The 27,287-nt window shown below is 37.6% G+C and overlaps 1 protein-coding gene across 3 annotated transcripts in view; it reads left to right on the top strand.

The window, feature by feature from the left end:
- TPX2 (TPX2 microtubule nucleation factor) overlaps positions 1-27,287 on the top strand; it is a 57,987-nt gene that overhangs the window by 16,724 nt on the left and 13,976 nt on the right. For all 3 annotated transcript variants that reach the window (XM_082432150.1, XM_082432148.1, XM_082432149.1), the window contains exons 4-12: positions 278-397; positions 7,447-7,573; positions 14,632-14,760; positions 15,656-15,784; positions 17,341-17,462; positions 18,432-18,583; positions 19,793-19,964; positions 21,972-22,110; positions 22,933-23,149. In XM_082432150.1, coding sequence (XP_082288276.1) covers positions 278-397; positions 7,447-7,573; positions 14,632-14,760; positions 15,656-15,784; positions 17,341-17,462; positions 18,432-18,583; positions 19,793-19,964; positions 21,972-22,110; positions 22,933-23,149 — 1,307 coding nt within the window. The remainder of the gene's footprint in view (positions 1-277; positions 398-7,446; positions 7,574-14,631; positions 14,761-15,655; positions 15,785-17,340; positions 17,463-18,431; positions 18,584-19,792; positions 19,965-21,971; positions 22,111-22,932; positions 23,150-27,287) is intronic.

Below are 27,287 nucleotides of genomic sequence, written 5' to 3'. Positions count from 1 at the left end.
AGATAAGGAGCTATTCACAATGTAGAGTCTGCACTTCTTTTCTATAATACATTGTTCAGTGTTGCCAGTGTTTTAGTGATAGTTTTTGCAGTCACTATCTCTGACGTATAATGTGTACTTATTCCTTTTTGATCACTAGAACTTTGCTGGTACTTGCAAATGAGTTAGAAGTATACTGGTAGGAGGCTTTATTTAGGCCCCATATTAAGTGTATGGCACTAATTTATTTTGCTTTCTGGCTGATTGTTTACACGATGATGATTTTACCTTTTCACAGAAGAGAAGGCCAATTTGGAGAGTAAGTTTCCTGGGAAGAATGGTACAGGAGGGCTTTTTCAGGGCAAAACTCCTCTGAGAGCAGCTAATCTTCAGCAAGATGTCACACCTTTGAGACCAGGTAAGAAAGAACATCTTAGAAAAAAGCTGCTTGGCAGAATGGTCGAGCAGTATATTAGGAACCTGAGGGATCTGGGGAAATTACCTAAATGATGTATCCCTTGGATTTTAATTGGTGAAATGTGCTAATTCATTTATTCATTTCATGGTGAATGTGAAACTAATGATGTGCTGCATTCTTTTTTTTTTTTTTTCCAGTCTTTTGGAAATTAAGCTAACATAGAATTTTATTGCCAGATATATAACTATTTTCTTTTTATGACTAGATTTAATGTAACCTAACCTCGGTCTGGCTGGGAAACAAAACAGCAGGAGGGAAGAATGTACTGCTTGCTAACTGTACAAGAATTCTTTGAGTCGTGTATCTGATTTTAAAAGATGGTTGACACTTAAACTAGTAGTTACTAAATCTGCAAAATACTGTTTATTTGATTAAAACAAAAATAATTCTTTAAATCCTCAAAAATGATTCTTGTTTTGAAATAGTAGCTATATTTAGATATAATTCACATATCATACAATTCACCTGCTTAAAATGTACATTTCAATGTTTTTTCATATATTCACAGCATAGTTGTGCAGTCATCACCACAATCAATTTAGAACATTTGAAAATTAATCTTATGGGTAAATCTGAAACTAGCCTCAGTCATACCAATAACTAGAGGGCCGTATCAGAAAATAGCTGTATTTTCAGTGAACTTGTGTAGTTTGCAGAGTCTGAGTTGCTAGGCTGACTTTTAAATAGTTCATTCATGAGTACAGGTGGTATCTATTGAATTTGGGATCTGGACAAGGATCCTGAACTTTTACATCCATCTTTCTTGCATAAGAGGTTAGAACTATGTGCACGTTTCACTTGAGGTGCTTAGAAGTGTGGCAGATTTTCTGTTGCTTTGATGGTCTTTGTGCTCTTCTTGAATTGAAAGAGGATGTGATGTACCTAGTTTGTCTGGACCACTTTCAGTTTAAGACTGTTATATCAGCAGTAAGCCCCAGAGCAAGAGACCTCTGCATGGCCCATCATGTGGCAAAGACCATGTACACTGCTTCCATGCATGTATACCCCTTGGGCCCTGCAGTCTTTTTGTTCTTTGTTAGCACACATTCTTACCTGTCTCATTAGTGCTATTTCTTCTGCCTTGAATACCTTTAATCTAACTGAAAAGTCCTTACTTATCATTCAAGTTCCAGCTCAAATATCTTTTTTTCTCTAATTGATTCCCCTTATTTGTGTTCTCAAAGCACTTTTCAGACCTCTATTTTGATTTCAACTTTCTATTGTGTTGCTAGTACAAAGAAATACAATTAATTTTTCTATGTTGATCTTATATCCTACTATCTTCTAAACTCAGTAGTGTTTGTATCTTTTTTGTAGATTCCATCAGATTTCTACGAAGGTGATTATGTTATCTGCCTTTTGTTTCTTTTTCTTTCTTGCATACTGCACCTTTAGTAGGATGCTGAATAGGAGTAGAGAAGTAGACATGCTTGTTTTTTTAAAAAAATTATTTATTTTATTTATTATTTATTTTTGACTGCATTGGGTCTTCACTGCTGCGCGTGGGCTCTCTCCAGTTGCGGTGAGCGGGGGCTACTCTTCGTTGCGGTGCGTGGGCTTCAGTAGTTGTGGCTCGCAGGCTCCAGGGCGCAGGCTCAGCAGTTGCAGCACACGGGCTTAGCTGCTCCGCGGCATGTGGGATCTTCCCGGACCAGTGCTCAAACCCGTGTCCCCTGCATTGGCAAGCGGACTCCCAACCACTGCGCCACCAGGGAAGTCCCGACATGCTTGTTTTATTCCTGATCTTAGGGCAAAAACATTCAGGCTTTCACCATTAAGTATGATGTTAACTGTAGTTTTTTCATAGATGCCCTTTATCAGGCTGAGGAATTTCCCTTCTATTCCTATTTTGCTGATAATTTTTATAGTAATGGATGCTAGATATTCTCAAATGCTTTTTCTGTGTTTATTAAGAAGTTTACATGATTTTTTTTCTTTTTTCTTTTATTCTTTAACTATGTTCAGTTATGCTGATTTTCCAATTTTAAGCCAACCTTTCATTTCTGGGATGAACCCCCAATTGGTCAGGATGGTATTTTTCTTTTTATATATATTTTAGGTTCAGTTTGCTACATTTTTTTGTTAAAAATTTTTTCATCTATGTTCATGAGGAATAATGATCTGTAGTTTTCCTTTCTTATGATGCCTTTGTTTGATTTTGATAGAGTAATGTTAGCCTTACTCTATAAATATTCCCTTCTCTTCATTTCTCTGGAAGAATTTGTGTAAAATAGATACTACATCGTTCTTAAATGTTTGGTAGAATTCACCAGTGAAGCCATCTGGGTCTGGAGTTTTCTTTGCAGGAAGGTTTTTAACTAAAGATTCAATTTTTTTAACAGATATCGATTATCTGTTTCTTCTTGAATGAGCGTTGGTAGCTTGTCTTTCAAGTAATTTGTCTGTGTCATCCAAGTTGTTGAATTTATAGGCGAAAAGTTGTTCATAATGTTTCCTTATTATCCTTTTGATACTTATAAATTCTGTAGTGATATCACCTCTTTCATTCCTGATATTGGTAATTTCTGTCATCTCTCTCTGTTTTCCTAATCAGTCTGGCTAAAGATTTATCAGTGTTAATAATCTTCTCAAAGAACCAGCTTTTGGTTTCATTGTTGTTGGTTTTTTTTTTCCTATTGTTTTTCTGGTTTTTAGTTCATTGATTTCCATTCTGTTCTTTATTATTTCCCTTCTATTTACTTTGGGTTCAATATATATATAAAGTTTCTTAAGGTGGCAGCTGAAGCCATTGATTTGACATCTTTCTTCTTTGTTAATGTGTTTCCTGCTGTAAATATCCCCTAAGTACTGCTTTAGCCACATCCCATAAATTTGAAATGCTATGTTTTTATTTTCATTCCATTCAAAATACTTTTAATTTCCCTTTTGAGATCTTTGACCTATGTGGTTTTTTTTGTTTGTTTTTTTATTTTGGCTGTGCGGGCTTCTCTAGTTGTGGTGCACAGGCTCTCTAGTTGTGATGCACGGGCTCCAGAGCGCGTGGGCTCAGTAGTTGCGGCGCGCGGGCTTAGTTGCCCAGCAGCATGTGGGATCTTAGTTCCCAGACCAGGGATCAAACCCACGTCCACTGCATTGGAAGGTGGATTCTTAACCACTGTACCACCAGGGAAGTCCCGACCTATGTGTTTTTTTTAATTGTGATATAATTGACTTATAACATCATGTAAGTTTAAGGTGTACAGAGTGTTGATTTGATACATTTATATAATGCAATGTAATTAACACCTCTATCATATCACATAATTATCATTTCTTTTGTAATGAGAACAATTAATATCTAGTCTCATCAACTTTGAAGTTCATAATACAGTGTTGTTGACTATACCATTTATGCTATGCATTTAGATCTCCAGGACTTAATTTATCTACTAGTTGCTAGTTACCTGTGTGTTATTTAATTTCCAAATATTTGGGGTGGGGGTGGTCCAAAAATCTTATCTGTTATTGATTTCTTGGGGGATTTCCACTGTGGTGAAAGGACATACTTGTATGACTTGAACTCTTTTAAATGTATTGAGACTTGTTTCATGGCCCAGAATATGGTCTGTCTTGGTAAATGTACTGGGTGTACTTAAAAAAAGATGTGTATTCTGCCGTCCTTGGGTGGAGAGTTACATAAATGTCAGTTGGGTCAAGTTGGTTGATAGTGTTGCTCAAGTCTTCTGTTTCCTTATTGATCATCTATCTGATGGCTCTGTCCATTATTGAAAGTAGGGATATTGAAGTCTTCAACTATTATTGCTGAATTGGCTATTTCTCCCGTGAGTTTCATCAGTTTTTCCTTCAGGTATCTGGGTCTGTGTTGTTAGGTATGTATATGTTTATAATTGTTACATCTTCATGATAATTTGACCACAACATATTTTTGTAAATGAAGTCTTATTGGAATACAGCCATGCTCATTTGCTTATATATTATTTGTGGCTGTTATAATCTTACTGATTTTTCTGTCAACTTGTTCTATCAATTAGAGAGAGAGGTATTGAAATTTTAGACTATAATTGTGGATTTGTTTATTTCTCCTTATAGTGGTATGTGGTATGGATAAAGAAGATATGGTATCCCACTTGATCATGGTGTATGATCCTTTTAATATATTGTTGGATTTGGTTTGCTAACATTTTGTTGAGGATTTTTGCATCTATGTTCATCAGTGATATTGGCCTTTTTTATGATATCTTTGTCTGGTTTTGGTACCAGGGTGATGCTGGCCTCAGAATGAGCTTGGAAGCATTCCTTCCTCTGCAGTTTTTTGGAATAGCTTGAGAAGGATAGGTGTTAACTCTTCTAAATGTTTGGCAGAATTCACCTGTGAAGCCATCTGGTTCTGGACTTTTGTTTGTTGGGAGTTTTTTTTAAATTACTGATTCAATTTCATTGCTAGTAATTGGTTTCTTCGTATTTTCTATTTCTTCCTTGTTCAGTCTTAGGAGATTTTACATTTCTAGGAATTTGTCCATTTTATTGGCATATAGATGGTTGTAGTAATCTCCTATGATCCTTTGTGTTTCTGTGTTGTGAGTTGTAACTTCTCCTTTTTCATTTCTGATTTTATTGATTTGGGCCCTCTCTCTTTTTTTCTTGATGAGTCTGGCTAAAGGTTTATCAATTTTATTTATCTTCTCAAAGAACCAGCTCTTAGTTTCATTGATCTTTTATATTTTTTTCAGTCTCTATTTCACTTATTTCCATTTATTCATTTCTTTCTGCTCTGATATTTATGATTTCTTTCCTTCTACTAACTTTGTGTTTTGTTTGTTCTTCTTTTTCTAGTTCCTTTAGGTGTAAGCTTAGGTTGTTTGAGATTTTTCTTGTTTCCTGAGATAAGCTTCTATTGCTATAAACTTCCCTCTTAGAACCGCTTTTCCTGCATCCCATAGATTTTTGGATTGTTGTGTTTTTGTTTTCATTTGTTTCCAGGTATTTTTTGATTTCTTCTTTGATTTCTTCAGTGATCCATTGGTTGTTTAGTAGCATATTGTTTAGCCTCCATGTGTTTTTGTTTCTTGCAGTTTTTTTCTTACAGTTGACTTCTAGTCTCATAGTGTTATGGTCAGAAAAGATGCTTAATATGATTTCAGTTTTCTTAAAGTTACTGAGGCTTGTTTTGTGGCCTAGCATGTGATCTATCCTGGAGAATGTTCCATGTGCACTTGGAAAGAATATGTATTTTGCTGCTTTTGGATAGAATGTTTTCTCTCTCTATATATGGTCTAATGTGTCATTTAAGGCCAGTGTTTCCTTACAGGTTTTCTGTCTGGATGATCTGTTCATTGATATAAGTGGGGTGTTAAAAGTCCCCTACTGTTATTGTGTTACTGTCAATTTCTCCCTTTATGTCTGTAAATATTTGCTTTATGTATCTAGGTGGTTCTCTGTTGGGTGCATATATATTTATAATTGCTATATCTTCTTCTTGGATTGATTCCTTGATCATTATGTAGTGTACTTCTTTGTCTCTTGTAACATTCTTTGTTTTAAAGTCTATTTTGTCTGATATTATTATTGCCACCCCGTTTTCTTTTGATTTCCATTTGCATGGAATACTCTTTTCCATCCCCTCACCTTCAGTCTGAGTGTGTCTTTAGATCTGAAGTGAGTCTCTTGTAGGCAGCATATATATGGGTCTTGTTTTTGTATCCATTCAGCCACTTCGTGTCTTTTGATTGGAACATTTAGTCCATCTGCATGTAATTATTGATATGTATCTACTTATCACCATTTTGTTAATTGTTTTTGGGTTGTTTTTGTATGTCAGGTTTTGTTCCTTTGTTCTTTTTTTGTTCTCTTCCCTTGTGGTTTGATGACTGTCTTTAGTGTTATATTTGGATTCCTTCTCTTTTTGTGTGTGTGTGTATCTATTATAGATTTTTGGTTTGTGATTACCGTGAGGTTTATATTTATCAATCTGTATATCTCTTTGATTATTTTAAGTTGCTGATCTCATAATTTCAAATGCATTTTAGCAACCCAGCATTTGTACTCTCCTCCCCATATGATTACTGTTTTGACATCATATTTTACATCTGATTGTTTCGTGTGTCCCTTAACTGCTTATTGTAGATACAGATGATTTTACTACTTTTGTCTTTTAACCTTCCTGTTAGCTTTGTATGTGGTTGATTTACTACTTTTACTGTATATTTGCCTTTACCAATGAGATATTTCCTTTTGTAATGTTCATGTTTCTAGTTGTGGTCTTTTCTTTTCACTTAGTGAAGTCCCTTTAACATTTCTTATAAAGCTGCCTTTGGTAATGCTGAAATCTTTTAGCTTTTGCATGTCTGTAAAACTTTTGATGTGTCCATCAAATCTGAATGAGAGCCTTGCTGGGGAAAGTACTCTTGGTTGTAGGTTTTTCCCTTTCATCACTTTAAATATATTGTGCCACTTCCTTCTGGCCTGCAGTTTCTGCTGAAAAGTCAGCTGATAGCCTTATGGGAGTTTCCTTGTATGTAACTTGTTGCTTTTTCCTTGCTACTTTTAATATACAATTGCATATTAAAAGATTTTTTCTTGACTTCTCTGAAGGCATTGTTCTGTTATCTTTTATCGTCCTGTGTTACTGATGAGGAATTCAGCTTATCCTATTTTCCTTCCTTAGGTGATTTGTTTTTCTCTATGGAAGCTTTCAGAATTTTATCTTTTTAAAATGTCATGAGAAGATGTTAAAAAAAAAAATGTCATGAGAATGTGTTTGGGATACTTTTTTCTGAGGTGATGCCTTAGGCTGGCAAATAGGCAGGCCCTGGATACTTCACTTCTGCTTCAACCAAAGTAGCTTTTATAAATTACTCTTCTGCATAAGATTTCACTGCTTAGGAGGGATACACACACACACACACACACACACAAAATTTGCAATCTAGAATTCTGTATTAAGTCATATATATATATACACATGTATCTCTCATCTCCAACTCATTTCCTTGGGATTTGAGTACTGACTAGTTTTTGCTCTCTTGTAGTTGACAACACTTATAACAAAGAGGCAGAAAAAGAAAACCTGGTGGAAGAGTCCATTCCAACAAATGCTTGTTCTTCTCTGAAAGTCAAAGGAACCACATCAAGAAATATTCTAGCTCAGCCTCAGAGGTAAGACTGTTTTGGTGTTCAAAAGTGGTGGTTATATTAATAATGTTCAAAGAAGAGTTACTGGAGCACCTACTATGTGTCCCATACTACATTAGACTCTTCATGTTACCTTATTTAATCTTCATGACATTTATGAGTTGTAGTTAACATGCTTAATTTATAGATAAGGGCTCAGAGGTACTAAGTTGCTTGCCCAAGGCAGATTTATTTCAGAGACAGGATTCAGACTGATCACATTGGTTCCAAAGTCCTTGCTGTTTGCACTGTCAACATGGGTTGCCATTTACATTTATTTGTATGGATATGTGGCAGGTTTGTTTTTTTTTTTTCCTGTGTATAGGTTGTAAATACACTTCATAAGGGCAAGTGTCACGTATCCTTAGTACCTAACAGTGTCTTGCAGGAGCAAAGCTGAATAAAGTCTTGAGTGAAGGGGTGGATGGATGGGTGGGGTAAGCTGTACTCTTGGCACTAGGAGCCTCTGAAAATCTCATGTCTTTGAATGTTGTACTTTGTATCAGTATCCTCTTTTTAACCAAAACAAAGCTGTTAGTCTTAATATTAGTTGCCTTCAGATGGCACTAATCAAAAGATTATTTGAATTAGATTTTTAAAAACTTTCACTTGGGAGTTCCTGGTGGTCCAGTGGTTAGGACTCAACACTTTCACTGCCATGGCCTGGGTTCAATCCCTGGTTGGGGAACTAAGATTCCACAAGCTGCACAACATGGCCAAAAAAAAAAAACCCAAAACTTTCACCATCTAATAATTACCACTCACCCATAGAGTTTAAATTCCAGGACTGGGGACTTCCTTGGTGTCCAGTGGCTAAGATTCCACGCTCCCTATGCAGGGGGCCCGGGTTAGTTCCCTGGCCAGGGAACTAGATCCCACATGCTGCAACTAAGAGTTCGTATGCCACAACTAAAGATTCCATATACCACAACTAAAAGATCCCGTATGCTGCAATGAAGATCCCAAGCGCCGCAACTAAGACCCGGTGCAGCCAAATAAACAAATAAATATTTAAAAATAAATAAATAAATTCCAGAACTATTTAATGCTTTATACTTTGATGTCAACAATATTGAGGAATGGCAGAGTATTTATAATACTATTGCTCAGAAGTAATGAAATTACCCTTTACAAAGCCTCATGCTGGTATAAGGGGATCACCTTTTGAAGATGGTATCATATGTGCTTATTTTAATCTTTTCTGGTGAAGAAGCCCCTTTTGATTGAAAAATTCTGTGAGATTCATCCAGCTATCACAGGAGATTTAAGAGATTGCTACAGGTTGGTTCTATGGTTTCTGTTCCATGTTTAGATTGTTAAGTCCCTATGGAAAAGGGACCCAGTATCCTATAGATTCCTTCAGAGTCCAAGATAGTGCTAGTGTCTTGGCTTCTGCATTTTGAATATGTATATGATTACTAGAATTGCCCCACATTCTGAATGAATTTTTGAATGCTTTTTGGAAATGATGGTATGACAGAAAGCCAGCTGTTCACAGAGTCAGAAGACCTGGATTGTTTTTGTTTCATTTGTTTTAAAGGCAGGTATCTCTACTACTCAAAACCTTAGTTTACTGAGAATAACCGTCTCTCTCAGGCTTATTGCAAGAAATGGCCAAATAAGATAACATGTAGTAGTAGTTTGTAAATGAGGCTGCGTTATGAAAATGCATAAAGAGGTAAAACATTAGTGCCATTTATCTTAGATCTCAGATTTATCTTAGTCTAGGGATGCCTAATCGAGAAAAGAATAGCAGATGGAATAGGAAGGTATAGATGATCATACAAATTTCCTACTATTTTCTTCTCACATGATTTTGATGGATAAGCTAAAAGATGGCCAAAACTCCTTTGACTCAGAATAGTTAAAAGTCAATAAGGCCTTAGTCTATAATAATAATTTTTCCATACAGGTGTTGCTTTACCACATATATTTTTTAAATAAATTTATTTATTTATTTATTTATTTATTTTTGGCTGAGTTGGGTCTTCGTTGCTGTGCGTGGGCTTTCTCTAGTTGTGGTGAGCGAGGCTACTCTTTGTTGCAGTGCACGGGCTTCTCATTGCAGTGGCTTCTCTTGTTGCGGAGCACGGGCTCTAGGCGCACGGGCTTCAGTAGCTGTGGCTCGAAGGCTGTAGAGTGCAGGCTCAATAGTTGTGGTGCACGGGCTTAGTTGCTCCGCAGCATGTGGGATCTTCCCAGACAAGGGCTCGAACCCGTGTCTCCTGCATTGGCAGGCAGATTCTCAACCACTGCGCCACCAGGGAAGCCCCACATATATGTTTTAATTTTTATAATCTCATCCCTTAGCAACTTCTCCCTAAAGACATTCAGCAATTCTTCTCTTGACTTTATAATATCATTGTATATTGAATTTTAGTAGTGGTCCAAAATGACCATGTCTTCATGTACTTTGCCTTCTTTCCTTCTAATTTTTAATGAAACCCTGTCCATTTAAAAAAAATTAACTAATTTTATTGGGGTATAATTTGCATATAGTAAAATGTACAGCTCTTGAGGGCACAGTCTGATTAGTTTTGACAAGTCTATAATGCAACCACGATACCAATATAGAACAAATTCCATCACCTCAGAACATTCCCTCATTCCTCTCCCTTTAAAGTCAACTTTTACTGTTCTTTCTGCCTTCTCACTTTCCCGCCTCCCACCCAGAGGCAGCCACTGTTCTGATTTCTGTCGCCATAGGTTAACTTTGCCTGTTCTAGATATTTTTATAAATGGAATTGTATAGTATGTACTCTTTTATATCTGAGTTCTTTCACTTAGCATGTGCTTTTGAGATTCATTCATGTCATTGCATGTATTAATATTTTGTTCCTTTTTATTGCTGATAATAAATTCTGTTGGATGGATATACCACAGTTTATCCATTAACCAGTTGAGGACATTTGAGTTGTTTCCAGTTTGGGGTTATTATAAATAAAGCTTCTGTGAGTAGTTTGCCTATAGATTTTTGTGAGGACGTGTTTCTCTTGGGTGAATACCTAGGAGTGAAATTGCTGGACTGTACTGCTAAGTGTATGTTTATAAGAAACAGAATTTTTCCAAAGTGACTGTACCATTTTACATTCCCATTAGCAGTATATGAGAGTATCAGTTGCTCCATATCCTGGCCAACACTTGGTACTGTCAGTCTTTTTAATGATATTTCATTGTATTTTTAAAAAATAAATTTATTTATTTATTTATTTATTTTTGGCTACGTTGGGTCTTCGTTGCTGTGCTCAGGCTTTCTGTAGTTGCGGCGAGCGGGGGCTACTCTTCGTTGTGATGTGGTGTGCAGGCTTCTCATTGCGGTGGCTTCTCTTGTTGTGGAGCACGGGCTCTAGGCGCGTGGGCTCAGTAGTTGTGGAACGCAGGCTCAGTAGTTGTGGCTCGTGGGCTCTAGAGCACAGGCTCAGTAGTTGTGGCACATGGGCTTAGTTGCTCTGCGGCATGTGGGATCTTCCTGGACCAAGGCTGGAACCCGTGTCCCCTGCATTGGCAGGCAGATTCTTAACCACTGCGCCACCAAGGAAGTCCCTCATTGTGTTTTTAATTTGTATTTTTCTGATGACTGATGATGTTGATCACATTTTCATGTGATTACTGGCCATTCATATATCTGCATATACAGTTTTTTTTTCAGTCTGGCTCCCTGGAGTCTCCCCTGTGCCTGAAAATGTTAACAGTCAGCCAAGACCGAGTAGAGTTTATACTCAGGCTTAAGTGTTCATCCTCTCTGGTTCTCTAGCTTCTCATTTTCCCTCTAAATTTCCAGTTGTTTTGCCAGCCCTAATGTTTGTCTTCTGATACCTAAAGCTAGTAAGACTTTAGCTGTGTGCCATTCTACTATATACACATTGGGGAATGCACTGAATCAAAAAAAACCCAGCGAACTCACCAGTCTTACCTAGTGCACTTATGTCTTTTAAGGATGGACACCTCACCAGTTTCTGCTTTTTCACTGGGCCCCCCAGTCTCCTCTAAACATGCATAGTTAGCATATATAGTAATACATAGGAATTTGTGCAGAGTTTTGGCTCAGACTTTGGGTGATACCTTTTCTGTAGCTCTTTCACTTCCGGGACTTTCCTCCTAAGTTTCCAGCTGCTGTACTGGCCTGAATTCTATCTTCCATTATCTACAGCCAGTGAGATTAGAGTTTTCTGCTGCTGGAGCTGCGGCATTTGGGGTGTGCCCTCAGGCAAAAAAGCTACTAACATAACTCTTAACCTTTGTAGTTGCTTTCCATGGATAAATGTTTCTCTTTTTTTCTGCCTGCTTTTGGTCACTTTTCAGTGCCTTCAAATAGTCATATTTTTATATATTGTAATAATATGCAAGAAGATTTGCATGATAAATGCACTCTGCATTACTCCATGTAATTGTTTTTATGAGTACTTTTAGAGATTGATATGAAAATATTTGCAGATGAAAGATCTGAAATTTGGGATTTGCTTCAAAAGCTGGGGGGGCGGTGGATGGAGGGAAAATTGACAGTGTGATTGGCTATAAGTTGAAATTTTTAAAGCTGAATGATGAGTAGTACCTGGTGGTTCGTTATATTATTCTCTTTTTACTAAGTTTTAAATTCTTTATGATAAAGATTTTAAAATTAGGTACTCTATGCAATCTAATAAAATTTGAATATACACTAATACATCTTAAGACTTGAGAGAAATTAAACAAGATCTAAATAAATGGCAGGACATAACCATGTTCATGGTTTGAGAGACTCAATAATGTAAATACGTCAGATCTCCTTATCTGATATATAGATTCAATGCAATCTCTACAAAAATCCCAAAGGTTTTCATTTTGGACATTGATAAATTGATGCTAAAATTTATACAGAAATGCAAAGGTCCAAGAATAGTCAAAATACTTTTGAAGTGTCTAGTAGATAGCAATATTATAAAGCTACAGTAATTAAGACTTTGTGGTATTACCCAAGGATAAATGAGACCAATGGAATCAAATAAAAGCTTACTCTCTCATATATGGACACAATATATGACAAATGCGGTACTGCAGACCTTTGGGGAGAGGGTGTTTTTATTTTTCCCCCTTCAATAAACAATGATTGGACAATGGATAGCCACATAAAACAAAATGAGACTTAGCCCCTACCTCACTCCATAGAAAACAGTCAGTACAAGGTGGATTGTAGATCTAAATGTGAAAGCTAAAGCTCATGTAAGGAAATATAGGAGAATATCTTCATGACCTTGGAATAAGGAAAGATTTCTTAAATAGAATCCACACAGAAAAACACTGACATGCTTTTAGGGAAGGAGGTTGTATTTGAGCATATTTGTCTAATCAGATGATAACCATAAGGAGGGTGAAACGCCAACCCCCAGATTGGGAGGAGATATTTGTTAACACTAAAAACCTACAAAGGCCCTCATATTCACAGAATATAAAGAATTCCTACTAATCAATTAGAAAAGGGTTGACAATGCAGTAGAAAACAACCAAGAGACTTAACTAGCACTTTATGAAAGAGGATGGCCAAATGGCCAGTAAACATGTGGAAAGGTGCTCAGTCTCACTGGGAAAAGCAAATTAAAACCACAATGAGTTTCTACTCTGTACCAATTTATATGATTAAAATTAAGTCATCTGACAATACTGAGTGTTTTGGAGAATGTAGAGCAGTGTAGACTTTTGTAAATTAGGCAGTGTAAGCATAAATTGGTACAAGCACCTTGGAAAATAACTTTAGTTGATAAGCCAATGTCTAGCAATGACCTAGCAATCTTACAACTTAACATACCCAACAACAATGTGTACATCAAGAGACATTATGTGAGAATCAACAGTAGGCTGGATAAATAATGGTATGTTCCTACAATGAATGTTACACAGCATTGAAAATCAGTGAATTAGAACTACGTGAGTCAATGTGGTTGAATCTCACAAACATAATGTTGAGTAAAATAAACCAAGACAGAAAAAATGCTTGCGGTAGTCTGATTTTTTTAAAAAATTTATTTATTTATTTTTATTTATTTATTTTTGGCTGCGTTGGGTCTTCCTTGCTGCGTGCGTGCTTTCTCCAGTTGCAGTGAGCGGGGGCTACTCTTTGTTGCGGTGCATGGGCTTCTCATTGCGGTGGCTTCTCCTGTTGCGGAGCACGGGCTCTAGGCGTGCGGGCTTCAGTAGTTAGGGCACGAGGACTCAGTAGTTGTGGCTTTTGGGCTCTAGAGCGCAGTGCACGGGCTTCATTGCTCCGCGGCACGTGGGAACTTCCCGGACCAGGGCTTGAACCCTTGTCCACTGCATTGGCAGACGGATTCTTAACCACTTAGCCACCAGGGAAGCCCAGTAGTCTGATTATTACATAACGTTTTTTGTTTCCTTTCCAAACTAACAGACCATGTTTATGGAATGCATGTTTGTATGGTAAAATGATAAAGAAAAAGTAATCATTACTGTAAAAGTCAAGATAGCATCTGCTGCCATTGTTTTGTTTCTTAGTCTATGTGGTGATTTCATGAGTCTTCACTTTGTAATCATTTAACTTAATTTTTGTTTTGTGTACTTTTTGTTATGTGTTATATATTTTAACAAAAATAGGGGACCATGGCTAAAAGAAAGAGGAGAAAATAAACACTTGGTAGTAAATTTCCAGGAGATCTGATTTCTAATTTTAAGTCTGACAGCAGCTAGCTGTGTAACAAGGTCAAGTTACCTCATCTTTTTTTACTTTTACTCATACTTCCAAAAGGAGGGAGTTGTACTAGGTGATTGCCAGTGCCTTTTTACAAAATTAAATCAGCTCTATTGAGGTCTAATTTACAAACACCAATGCACTTAAGTATCAACATTTTATGGTGAATTTTCAAAAACTATCAACAAGACAAGACGGTATTAGATTTTTAGAGCAGAAATAATACCACTTTTTTTTTTTAGAGCAGAAATAATACTTTTTATAGCCCTTTGTAGTTTGACATATTTTCACATTTCTGAGGAGTATTTGCATATATAGTAGATGTATTCATTACAAATAAGTTTTGTCGATTCTTCTACCATAGAAGATCTCTTAGGCTCTCTGCTCAGAAGAATTTGGAACAGAAAGAAAAACATCATGTACAAATGAAAGCCAAGAGATGTGCTACTCCTGTAATCGTCAGTGAAATTCCACCCTCCAAAAAAATGAAAGTGTAAGTAGCCACAGCTTCTGTCTGTTGACATAGATTTTACCCTGTTTGCTCCTATGGTAATAGCAAGCAGAATACATGGTGCTTGTTCTTATTTTTATCAGTTAGGAATGTATTTTGCTGAAGGTAATAGCCTATTTAACTAGAGAGGTTTAAAGAATAGTGATTTATTTGCTTCACAGAAGTCTGAAAGTAGTTTGCTGCTAGCTTTGGTTCAATGACATCTCTTTGAGTCTTAGTTTTTTTTTTCATACTTGTTGCTCAAGATGGCTGCTCTGTGTTTCTTAGCTTCTTCTTTGTGCTTGTTGCCTCATTATCTGAAGATAGCTGCTATATCTCTAGGTATCATATCCATGTTTGAGAGAAGAAGAAGAAGGGTCTGGCAAAGAAAGAGGGGCAGCACCCATATCAGGAAAGTGAAATATTTTCCAGAAACGCTTATGTTATACCTCAGTTGACTGAACTGTAAATTAGATCCCCTCTAGTTGCAGTAGAGACCGTTGAAGCAAGTACAATACTTTTGCCTTCATACATTGCTGCCCCAAACAAAATTGGGGTTCTGTTAATAAGAAAGAAAGTGGAATAAATACTGAGAAGACAACTAACTGTCTGGCATTTGTTCATTTGATGATGAGCAGTTGGAATCTCTTCCTACCCTCTTGAACCATCACCAGACAACTCTTACCCTGACTTCTTTTGGCATTCTCAAAGTTTACCCATTGTAGCCATTGGTATATATGATCTGATGATACTATTGGAAGAATCTTGCTGTTGAAACATGGTTGTTGTCCTGAAGAATGAGAAAATTTAAGCCATGTGTGGTAGATCTGGGGAGGAGGGTAGAGCTGGATATGCTGTAGGGAATTGAGAGAATATTTTTTGTCCTTTTCAACTCAAGTTCTCACAGTAAAAAGAAGCCAGAGGAAGAGGAAGAAGGCAGTGCTCATCAAGATACTTCTGAAAAGAATGAGTCTTCCCCAGAGAAAGCCAAGGGCAGACATACTGTGCCTTGTATCCCACCTGTAAGGTATGATTCTATCCTGAATTTCAGCTTTAGAGTCAGTAGAGTAAAATTACAAATGGGTACATCTACAGTCTGTTTGATGCACATGGAGCTTGGGAAACTCCGAAAGCCGTAACCATGGTAAGGTAAATTGTTTTATGTCCTTGTGGGTGCTTGAGTCTTACAGATTGAAAAAAATTAACTATTAAAACAAACGTAAAAGAAACATAGAAGGAAAAAGTTAGTGAAGATTCTTACTACCGAAATTGAACAGTTTTTATTTTGCCAAGCTCCCTTCTGGACTTTACTCAAGTAAAATACATATTTTTACAATCAGTGTATAAGCAATCTTTGGGTTCTGCTTTATTCACTCGCTATGAGACTGTTTTATTTTCTGTACTGCTACAAAATCTTCACATTTACCCTTTTTTTGATAGATTGTTAGCATTCTATCAAATTATATTTAACTACTTCCTGTTGAAAATGCTGTTTCCGATTTTTCACTATTATAAGGAATCAATGAACATCTTTACAGGCAGATTCTTTTCTTTGAGTAGTCTCCTCAGGAAAAGGAAAGAGAAATTCCTTTATCTAAGATTATGGTCAGTTTTCTGGCTATTGATATTTATTGCTAATTTTATTTCCGAAATGAATGTGTGAATTTACAGTGCCATCAACTTTGAATGAATATTTTTATTTCCTTGTAGTCTCATCTGCATTGAATTTTTTTTTACTTAAAAAATTGTTTCAAATTTAACTGATATGTTGATGGCATCAAATTATTTTAATTTTTATGTGTTTGCTGACAAGATTGTATAACTGTTATTGTAAGCATCTTTTCCAAAGTTCCTCTTGGGTGAATCATCTGTTTCCTTTTCTATTTATCTATAAGTGGTCTTAGTGATGTTCTCATTACTAAGAATGGCTACTTTATTTTATTGTTATTATTTTTTTAAGAATGGCTACTTTAACTTGAACTTTTGCTATGTGTCCAGTATTTCAGAAACATTATCTGATTTAATAGTCACAAGTATTCTGTGAGAACAAGTATTCATATTACCCATTTTATATTGGAGAAAACTGAGGCTCACAGAGGTTAAATAGTTTTCTCAAGACCACATAGGCAGAAAATGAAACAACAGGGTTGGGATTTGAATTCTGGTTGGCTTTACTCCTAAGTCTGTTCTCTCTATCACAGTATATATTTTATGTATATTAACCTCTTGCCATGTTTGTTGAAAATATTACTACTGGTATTTTAGTTTTAGTTTTTCTTATGGCATAAAAGTTAATCATTATATAGTCAAATTTGTGGATATTTTGTAATATCTTCTATAGTCTATTTTAGCTGTTTTTTCAGAAACTTTTTCAATATTTTGGAATAAATTTTGTATCTTTTTTTCATAGTGTTATCTAAGTTAATATCAATTTATTAGGTAATACTTTTTGGTTTTGATGGTTATTTTATCACAGGTTAAAAATCTAATCTATATAATGCCTTTAGATTTTTTTAACCACTGAGTCACTTTCTCCTCTCCTCTCCTCTCCTCTGTCATCTCCTTTACTGATTTGCCTTTTAGGCAGAAGATTCTAAAAAGTACTGAGGAGCAGGAGTTGGAGAAGAGAATGAAAATGCAGCAAGAGGTGGTAGAGATGCGGAAAAAGAATGAAGAATTCAAGAAATTTGCTCTTGCAGGAGCAGGTCAGCTTGGTTCTGATTGAGTCTGATTTATGAGGGGGTGCTTCTCATAATCTTGGTAGGGTTTTCAAAGTCTCTAAAGCACAAAAGTCTTTCTTGGTCAGTAGTCAGCATAAAAAGATGTGTTTATTTAGAAACCTGGACATGGGTACCATTCATATCCCAGTGATCATTCCCTAGAACCTTTTACATATGTTGGTCCTTTCTTAGAGCATGCTGTTCCTCTCCATCTCTAACTGAAGAAGTCACACCCATCTTTTGAGGCCTTTTTCCATGAGTCCTTACCTCATTTCTCTAAGTGGAGTTAATTCCTCCCTCCTTTTTTCTCCTAATTCTTCTTCTTTGTATTAGAATAAGAAGGAACTAGGATTGAGACAGAAGATAGAGCAGTTGGGCAGACCAGTTTTTTGTTATTGTCTTCCCATTTTATCCTAGTCAGAGGAAAAGACAGCTGAGTGAATCCAGTTGTAGTTGTGGAGGAAAGTATGACTGAGAGAGCTGAAGGGATCAGAGTTCTGCTTTGCTTTGGCATAATTATTATTGGTGGAGTCAAAGCTGTGAAGCTCTGCTTACTGGGTTGAAAAGCCTCTCTGGAGTTTATAGGGTATCCCTCTTAGAGGTGCTTAGTTAAGTGTGCTTTTAAAGTCAATTCATAGCTTTTCCTATCAAAAGTATTCCAGTTTCTCTGTCTCCAGAGCTATGACCACAACTGGGAGGTGGGATTCTTCTCCCCTGTGCTACCTTATTACAGTTTGCCTCTGACCGAAAGGCCTCAAACCCAGTAGTACTAAATGAATAAAGCACATATATTGGTCTCCCTGAGGACTGTTTCAAGTGTTGGCTTGTATGTAGAGAGTGAACAAAGTTAGATCCATGGTAATAGAAATACCAAAAGGACTGGATAAAAGGAGACTTACTTTATGTTCTCTATTCTTAGTATTATCTGTGTGTTTTACTCTGCTCCTCACTCAGGGCTCCCTGTGAAGAAATCAGTGAGCCAGGTAACCAAATCAGTTGACTTCCACTTCCTCACAGATGAACGAATCAAACAACATCCTAAGAACCAGGAGGAGTATAAGGAAGTAAACTTTACATCTGAACTGCGAAAGCATCCTCCATCTCCTGTAAGTTGATAGACTAAATTAATATTCTTGTTAATAATTCAGTGAGGATTCTGGTGTAGTATTTGTGGTCACTACTTACAATAATATAATTGAGAGAAGCATATGTTTTTGAGTTAAGATAGATCTAAATCCTCACTTTGCCCCTGTTAGCTGTGTAATCTTGGATAAATCACTCTATGTCTCTGGGAAGCATCTTATCAAGTTGCTGTGAAAACTGAATTGAGAATGTACACAAAACACATAGAATTATGTGTGGCAAATCATAGGTACAGGCTTGTTACAGCTTGTGCTATTACAAAATTTTTGAAAAAATCTTGTGTCTGCAAAGTTGTGTGCAAAATATAACAGGGTTTATGGCGAAAATGGGATTGGGGCAGACCACTCAAATCCAGTTTTGTTACCAGAGCACTAACAAAAACAGTAACAATCCTAAATAAAAATGCTAGCACTAAAAATTTCTCCTTGCATTTGCAGTCACCATCATCACTTGTTGAAGTCAGTCCTTTGCAGTCTTAAATCCTGGGGTTGTGCTTCTTCCTTTGGGACGTAAGTCCTTGAAGAATTTTGTTTCCAATCAGAGACCAATTTTATCAAAATTAATGACCCAAAGAGTAGGCTTCTTCATCAGTCAGTTTTTGGTAGGATGTGTGGAGAGAATTTGATTCAGGCAGCTGCCTGACCTGATTCAGATCCAGAAGCCCAATTAAAAATTTTTAAATGGGACTGGGGATGGGATACCTTTGCAGCTTTTTTTGCTTCTAAGAAAACTTGCTCTTGATTGCTTCAAAACATTAACATGCTTGGGAAAAATCACCTTATGTACTCTTACAGAACAGATAATTTGTTAAGGGCTAGATGCTTTCTCCCCCTTTTTATTTTATTTTTATTTTTATTTTTAAATTTTTTTGGCCACACTGTGTGGCTTGTGGGATCTTAGTTCCCCAACCAGGGATTGAACCCGCACCTCCTGCAGTGGAAGCACAGAGTCCTAACCACTGGACCGCCAGGGAATTCCCCTCTCCCCCTTTTTAAAAGATGGGAATAGACTGTTTATAACCCTTGTTCAAGGACTGACAACTTAAGAAGAATAATCATCTTGGCTTTACACAGGCCCTTTTTCTTTTGATCCTTTGTACTGAGTTTATGGCTTGTGGTAGATCTGAGCTCTTCCATAACACTTCATTTGGGGAACAACTTCTTTCTTTTCAGGCCCGAGTGACTAAGGGATGCACCATTGTTATGCCTTTCAACCTGTCCCAGGGAAAGAAAAGAGCATTTGGTGAGACGGCTTCTACGTATGTACCCCTTGCACAGCAGGTTGAAGCCTTCCATAAACGAACCCCTAACAGATATCACTTGAGGAGCAAGAAGGATGATATTAGTAAGTTTCTTTCCAGTATCATACCTGGCTGGAGCCTCCCCTAGAATTCCCTTTCCTTACATCTTAGGTGCAAATTTGCCTTTAGTTGAAATCCTCACTTTTGAACTAAAGCATGACATGTTCCTGTACGCAGACAACAAATGTATACATAGTTGAGCATTTCTCAAACCACCCAGCTATCTGTCCACTTATACCCATCAACCACCTTGATCCTCCTGATCAATAATTGGCCAAGGGGAATTAAGTTAACCTGAGATGTCATTACACATCAAGGCTATCTTTACCATGTGTCAGTGTACATTTACTCACCTACAGAAAATGAAAGCATTCCATTCACTTAAGGTTGTGTGCTTTTTGTTCAGCGATTCAATAAATGTTTTACCACTACAAAGCAGACACTCTGTGTGGTGTAGGGAGTATAGAGGTGAGCAAAACAGACTTGGTGCTACTCAACATCAAGTTTCTAATTCAGTGAGACAGATAAACAAATAGATCATTACAAATTATGGTAAGTGCTGTGCATGTGGAGGGAGATGTAAGAATCAAGGGAGGTGCGAGATAGGGAGAGCAGGTCTAGGTCTGTATGCTGAGAAGTCCTTAGCAGGGAAAGAAGATGAAGATAGAGGAGAGAAAAGAGATAACCGATGATTAAGTCCCTGTGCAGGCAGGTAGGAGAGGGATACTTAGCACAAGTGGAGTGATTGTTCTTTGAAAGGAGGGTGGAAGAGAGCAATGGGTGCAGATGCTGTTGAGTTTGATCTATATTTCTGTTTTTGTGCCAGTACCATGAAGAGGCTGTCTTTTCTCCATTGTATATTTTTGTGCTGGTGAGTTTGTAGATTTGGTGGTGAACAGATAAGACTAATCTAATCTAATAGCATCTATCTTTATGAAAATAATTCCTACGAAAAGAAGGTAAAGAAGTTTGAGGAGTGGAGGAGTGGTATACAATAGTTGTCAAGAGTGTAGGGTAGTATTCTGGATAAAGCAGAATCCTTTTGTTTTGACTTTGAAGGTTTCTAAATTTTTTCTGCCTTTGCATAGGCACTGTTTAGTGCTATGTTAGGTAGCCAGATGAATTCCTTTAAGGACAGCATTTCCTAATATTGTTATTATGTTCTAGTAACCATTTGTCAGATTTTATATTATGAAAATAATGAAATGTCTTCTTTATTCTAATGGAAATGTAAATATTAACCATGACTTTCCAAATAATACATGACTGTTAGAGTCTTATATACATTTCTCTTAGAATCTTGGTCCTGGCAAATAGAAAAATTATTTTCTGCAATTTTTATTTAAAACTTTGTACTGTTATAGCTCAAAAATAGTTATATGTATACTTGAAGGCTGGCTTATTTCTAAAATAAGTAGATTTGGTTTCCATCTCCCACTGTTAGGTAATAAGGTCTAAATTAGAGGATTCATTCTATGTAATTATGAAAATTGACAAGGTTGCTCCTGGCCAGATAAATCAATATTTTCTATGAGTGGTGGTGATGATCTTAATACTGATGCTTTGACGTAGTTTTTTCTTACTTTTTCCATTTGACTTTCTGTGAGAGGTGGTCTTGATGTTTTGAGGTAGACACTTTTAGGGAATTCATAATATCGGGAGTTATTACTTGGTCTTTAGAAAGGCCTTATTTTAAAGCTGGAATAAGTGAAAATCTTATTTGTCAATAACAAGCAAAATAGTTGGCACTGTCACTAGAAAGTCAGTACAGGCCTGTGCAGTGAAAAGGAATCCATCAGACGTAAATGGATTTCAGATTCAGAAGATGATAGCAGAGTTTACCCAAGGGCTACCTTCATCATACTCTTCAGTAAAGAGTGATAGGGGAGAACGGACTGAATGTTTATCAGATTGACTGACATGAGCTGAGCTGAGTGTAGAGGGCCAGCCACTCTGTGGTTTGGCATCTCTGGGCTGCCTAGCTGAGTCAGCACCTACAGGTAAACGGGGTCTTGGAGAGCTAAGTGAATGTCTGTGATCTCGGTTTACAGCTCTGTTACCCTCCAAATCTGTGGCCAAGATATGCAGAGACCCACAGACTCCTGTGCTGCAAACCAAACAGCGTGCAAGACCTGTGACCTGCAAAAGTGCAGCGGAACAGGAGGCTGAGGAGCTCGAGAAACTGCAGCAGTAAGTTTCACTGCCAGTGTTTGAGGAGGAGTTCCAAGAACGTGCCTACTTTCTTTTCAGTTCAGTAAGGGGGACAGTTAACTATTTTTCTTGCCTTGGGAATTATGGCATTTGAGCTACAGGCTCTGCCTTGCCACTGTGATGAAAGGATTGAAAGTGGGAATATGGAGCTGTCCTGGAGTGTAAATGGTAAAACACTGTTGTGGGGGTTGCAGTGGGAGAACTCCAATAAGGAGTGTCCTCTGAGGTTAGTTTAGGTAGATCTCACCCTTTTATGGCCACCCAAGGGATTGTTACAGCTGTTATCAGTGGAGGGAACTGGAACTTAATGTGATTAGAGCTAGAGTTTGTCTCCTGTATTCGTCTTTCTTCCTTCTTGTACTTTCTTTTTCTAAAAAAAGTTATTTATTTATTTGGCTGCACCACGTCTTAGTTGCAGCATGAGGGCTCTTTTAGTTGTGGCATGCGGGATCTAGTTCCCTGATCAGGGATCAAACCTGGACCCCCTGCATTGGGAGCTCGGAGTCTTAACCACTGGACCACCAGGGAAGTCCCCTTCTTTTACTTCTTTTTAAAAGGGGGAGTTTCCTCTTGCAGAGAGACCCCAATCTTTAAAATGATGGGAATATTAGACTGTCTCATTTATTCTTTGCTCTAGAGGTAGAGATAATGGCTATGAAGAGAGTTGAAATTTTGCTGTGCATGATGGGTAATTTTAATGAGTATTATTTTTCTGGTTTTGGCCTACTTTGTTGTTTATGTAGTTTTCATTTTATCAAAAAAATATTTTTTGTGGTTGTCACTTAAACTCTCACCTTACAGATACAAATTCAAAGCACAGGAACTTGATCCCAGAATTCTTGAAGGTGGGCCCATCTTGCCTAAGAAACCGCCTGTGAAGCCATCCACTCAGCCTATTGGCTTTGATTTGGAAATTGAGAAGAGGATCCAGGAGCGAGAGTCAAAGAAGAAATTGGAGGATGAACACTTTGAATTTCATTCCAGGCCCTGCCCTACTAAGATCTTGGAAGATGTTGTGGTAAGAGTGGGGAGGCTCTGCGAGCTGGCAGAAGTGCCCTGCTCATGACCACAGATCCACCCATTCACAAATGTTTGAGTAGATACGTGATCAGGGCATCATATTAGGAGCTGTGGGTGATAAAGAGACATGTCAGAGGTGGATTTTGCTCTCAGGAAACTTAAAGTCCAGTAAGGGATACAGTATAGGTATAAATAATATAAAGAGTGACAGAAGTGCTCCTAGAGAGGTGACAGTTAAAAGTGCTATAAGTATTCAAAGGAGATAATGATTTCTTCCAGATAAAAGGTTCAGGGAATGCTTTGTGGAGGAGGGAGCATTTGATCTGAGCCTTAGCAATGTATAGTAGTCGTCCTCATCATCGTCATCTTCCCGTCGTTACTGTCATGATAGCTGACACTTTCACTATGTGCCAGACACTGCTTCAAGCTCTTTTTGTATATTAACCCATTCATTTTGATCAGAACCCCTTCAGGTTGTCTACTCTAATTCTCACCAGTTTCAGATGAGGCACTTGAGGCACAGAGAGGTTAAATAGCATTCCTAGAGTACTCAGCTGGTAAGTAGTGGAACAAGTATAAGAATTCAGGCACTGTGGCTCCAGAGTTTGTGACCTTAACACTTCATTATATTGCCTCTCCACTCTATGGTGGAATTTGGACTTGTAGAAATGCAGATGAAATGGACTGGCCGAGCATTCCAGGCAGTGGGAGTAACATAAAAAAAGTCCAAAGGTGGAAAGCATGGGGCGGCTACTGGGAACTGTAAATGGGTCATTTAAGCTGGAGAAAAGAAGTATATCAAGAGGAGCACCTGGAACCTAGATTAGAGAAGTGGGTTGTAGTTTGATGATGGGCTCACAGTCATGATTTTAGAGAAAATATACAATCAAGAAGAGATGCCACAGTCAGAGAAGAAGTAATGGAGTTCAGCACCTGCATAAGTGCAAAGATGGTTTTCAGGTATATTTCCAGGCAGATGGGGAAACATCCTCCTCCCAGTTTGGATTGCCTTATGTCCAGGTACTAAGAACTGTTTTCCCATCCTCTTTCTTTTTGCTTATCCTTTAGGGTCCCCATAGTTTTAAGTGAAACTTTGCACCAATATACAGTTGGCCCTCCTTACCCATAGATTATGTATCTGCAGATTTAACTAACCATGGATTGAAAATATTCAGGAAAAAAACTAGAAAGTTCCAAAAAGCAAAACTTGAATTTGCTGCTCTCAGGCAGCTATTTACATAGCATTTACATTGTATTAGGTATTATAAGTAATCTAGAGATGACTTAAAGTATACAGGAGGATGTGCATAGGTTATATGTACATACTACACCAATGTAAAGGACTTGAGCATCTTCGAATTTTGGTATCTTTGGGGGTCCTGGAATCAATTCCCTCAGGATACTGAGGGACAACTGTTATTACCTTTGACTGGATATTTAGTTTTGTTTATTTTCTTAGCACTAATTCAGAAGCAATCTGAAGTTATATTTTCCAGGCTTTAAAAAAAGCATGATGATGCTTACGAATGGTTCTTCCTCTCTTCCCTCCCCGATATCTTCTTTCAGTTTGAGAACTTTCTGCACATGAGACCTCTTTTCTATTCACAATGCTTTTCTTTTTTCTTTTTCTCTTTTTCTTTCTTTTTTCTTTTTTGCTGTGATGCATACGTATGATAGGCCAGACTCTGTTACACAGACTTTTAAGAAACCTCTGCCCACTCAAGTGATTAGTCTCCAAGAGCTGTGCCTTCTTTGTCATTACCTGGTGAGGAAATTGTTCTGAATACAACAAGGGAACTGTAGTTTGTATGCAGACCTCAGAATCCTAGACCCAGAAGGGCTCAATGTTTTCATTTTACACATCAGAAACCCAAGACCCAGAAAAGAGAAATGACTTCCATGAGGCTTCTGTAACGTGCATTTGGCACCTTGCTTTTAATAACATCTTTTTCTCCAAGCTCCTGGCTTTTCTCCCTGCTATAAGTTTTTTGTTTTTTATTTAATTTGCCTATCACCCTCTCGATTTTTACTGTATTCTTTGTATCTCATATACCAATATTGACTTTAATTGACTTTATATATTCTTAAAATCATCAACTCATTTTAAAAGTAATTTTAAGGGGAACATTTAAATCATTATGTAAATGGAAAATCAGTACTTTTTGCCATGAATAACAACAATAATAGCTAATACTTCTATAAAGCTTATGTGCCAAGTTTTATTCTAAGCTCTTTATATGATAACTTACTTAATTCTCATAACAACCCTATGAAGTAAACACTGTAGATACTATTATCAGTCTGTTTTGTAGAGGTTAGATAACTTGCCCAAGATCACAAACTAGCCAGTGGGAGAGCTGAGATCTGAATACGGTTCCAGGGTCCATGCTCTTGTGTTAAAATAGAAGGTACCTTTTAAACTGAAAGGTTCTTAGGAAAATTCGTGATTATTTTTTAAAAAAACATGGTCTACATCCTACCTAACATCCTTTTCCATATCACTGGTATTACCTGAACTCCATTTTTAGAAACACTGATTTAGGAAATTGGTTTGGCAGTTTGTTGTACTTTGGAAATGTTGGGGTGAAGTGGTAAGTGGGGAAGGGTGACTAGAGTTCATTAGGAGTTAAGTGAGAACTTAGAGTAGCATTGTACCAGGTAAGGCCTTGTTGAGAATTCTGGATAAACAGATGAGCAAAACACTAGGTAAGTATGTTAGGTGCTGCTGAATGGTTATGGTATGCTGTAGGGAAGTGATTGCCAAATCCAACTGGTTCTCAGAATCCTCTGGGATTTTATTATATAAACAGATTTCCGGGCTCCACCCCTGGAGTTTTGCTTTGTTAGGGGCAGCATAGATTAGAGAGAGCCCTGATGAAGACCTTAGTGTCTGACACACAGTAAGCAGTCATGTTGTTAATAGTAATAACTATTGCATGCTTACGTTGTACTGAGTGTTTTGTGCAGATTATCTTATTTATTTCTCATAACAACTCTTAAGAGATAATGTTCTATTTTTAACCCTACTTTTCAGATGAGGAAAGAGATGCTGAGAGGTGTCTAGTATGCAGAACCAGGATTTGAACCTGTCATCTCCTTAAACACTGTTATTCTACCCCACAATGCTGTTATCATTGTTTATTTTGGCAAATGCAGTTTTTGAGTTTGATGCCGGCTCTTTGCAGCTCTCTCCCTACTGAAATTTCCAGTGACATCACTTCAACTTTTGGATTCTAGAGAAGCAAAGCATAAAAGGAGGCAAAGATGTATTTATTCCCTTCCACTCTCTTCATTTTTTAGAAAGGGAGGCTTTGAAAGAAGAATGTGGCTTGCCCACAGAAACGTTTTTAAAAGTTGGTGGCAGAACTGAGGTTACGTGTCTTAACTTCTAGTGTTGGACTCTCAGGCAGCAGAAGAGCCTGCCTCCCAGAGTCCGAATGCACCTGTCTGTCTGCCACTGTTTTCCCCATCCGTGTCCCCTGGTGCTGAAGCTCTCTTTCCATGTGTCCTTACGGTGTTTCTTGTGCTCTCCAGTGAGTAATTTTAGCAGCAACATTTTAGGGACTTGGGGAGACCAGCAGGCTTTAAAAAAATATATTTTTTTTCATACTCCCTGAGATATAACATTGCTTCATGGTAATCTAATTGCTCTGGGACAGGCCTGAGAACTTGTCCCAGGGCACTTGGGGGCATATCCTGCCTTAGGGAGAAGTGCTCACCCCTAACATCCCATCCCCCATCCTGGGCTGCTTTTCCAAAATGTGTCATCTGTCCACCCACATTGCCCACTTCTAACCATGTATCACCTCTTTAGAGATACTTCCCCTCAGCTTCCTTTCAGAGTTTCCCCCGTTATCCTTCAGCTCCACATTCTGTTGGGTTTCTTCAGAGCACTTGTGAAAATCAGGAAATACTTGATTTGTTACTTTTTCATTGTCTCTTTCCTCCACTAGAATGTGAACTCCCTGATAGCAGGGACCATGTATATCTGTACTGTTCACTCCTGTTTCCCCAGCACCGAAGCATCACAGCATGGGCATTGCAATATAGGGTAACTGCGTGAGCAGCAGTACAAGCTGAAGTGCACCAGCCTGTGTTAGACACTGGGAATTCAAATGGAATTAGGCACAGCCTTT

This window comes from Balaenoptera physalus (assembly GCF_965194825.1).
Source record: "Balaenoptera physalus genome assembly, chromosome: 16".
NCBI lineage: Eukaryota > Metazoa > Chordata > Mammalia > Artiodactyla > Balaenopteridae > Balaenoptera > Balaenoptera physalus.
Note: the sequence above shows the minus strand (reverse complement) of the source record. Positions and strands in the feature narration are given on the sequence as shown.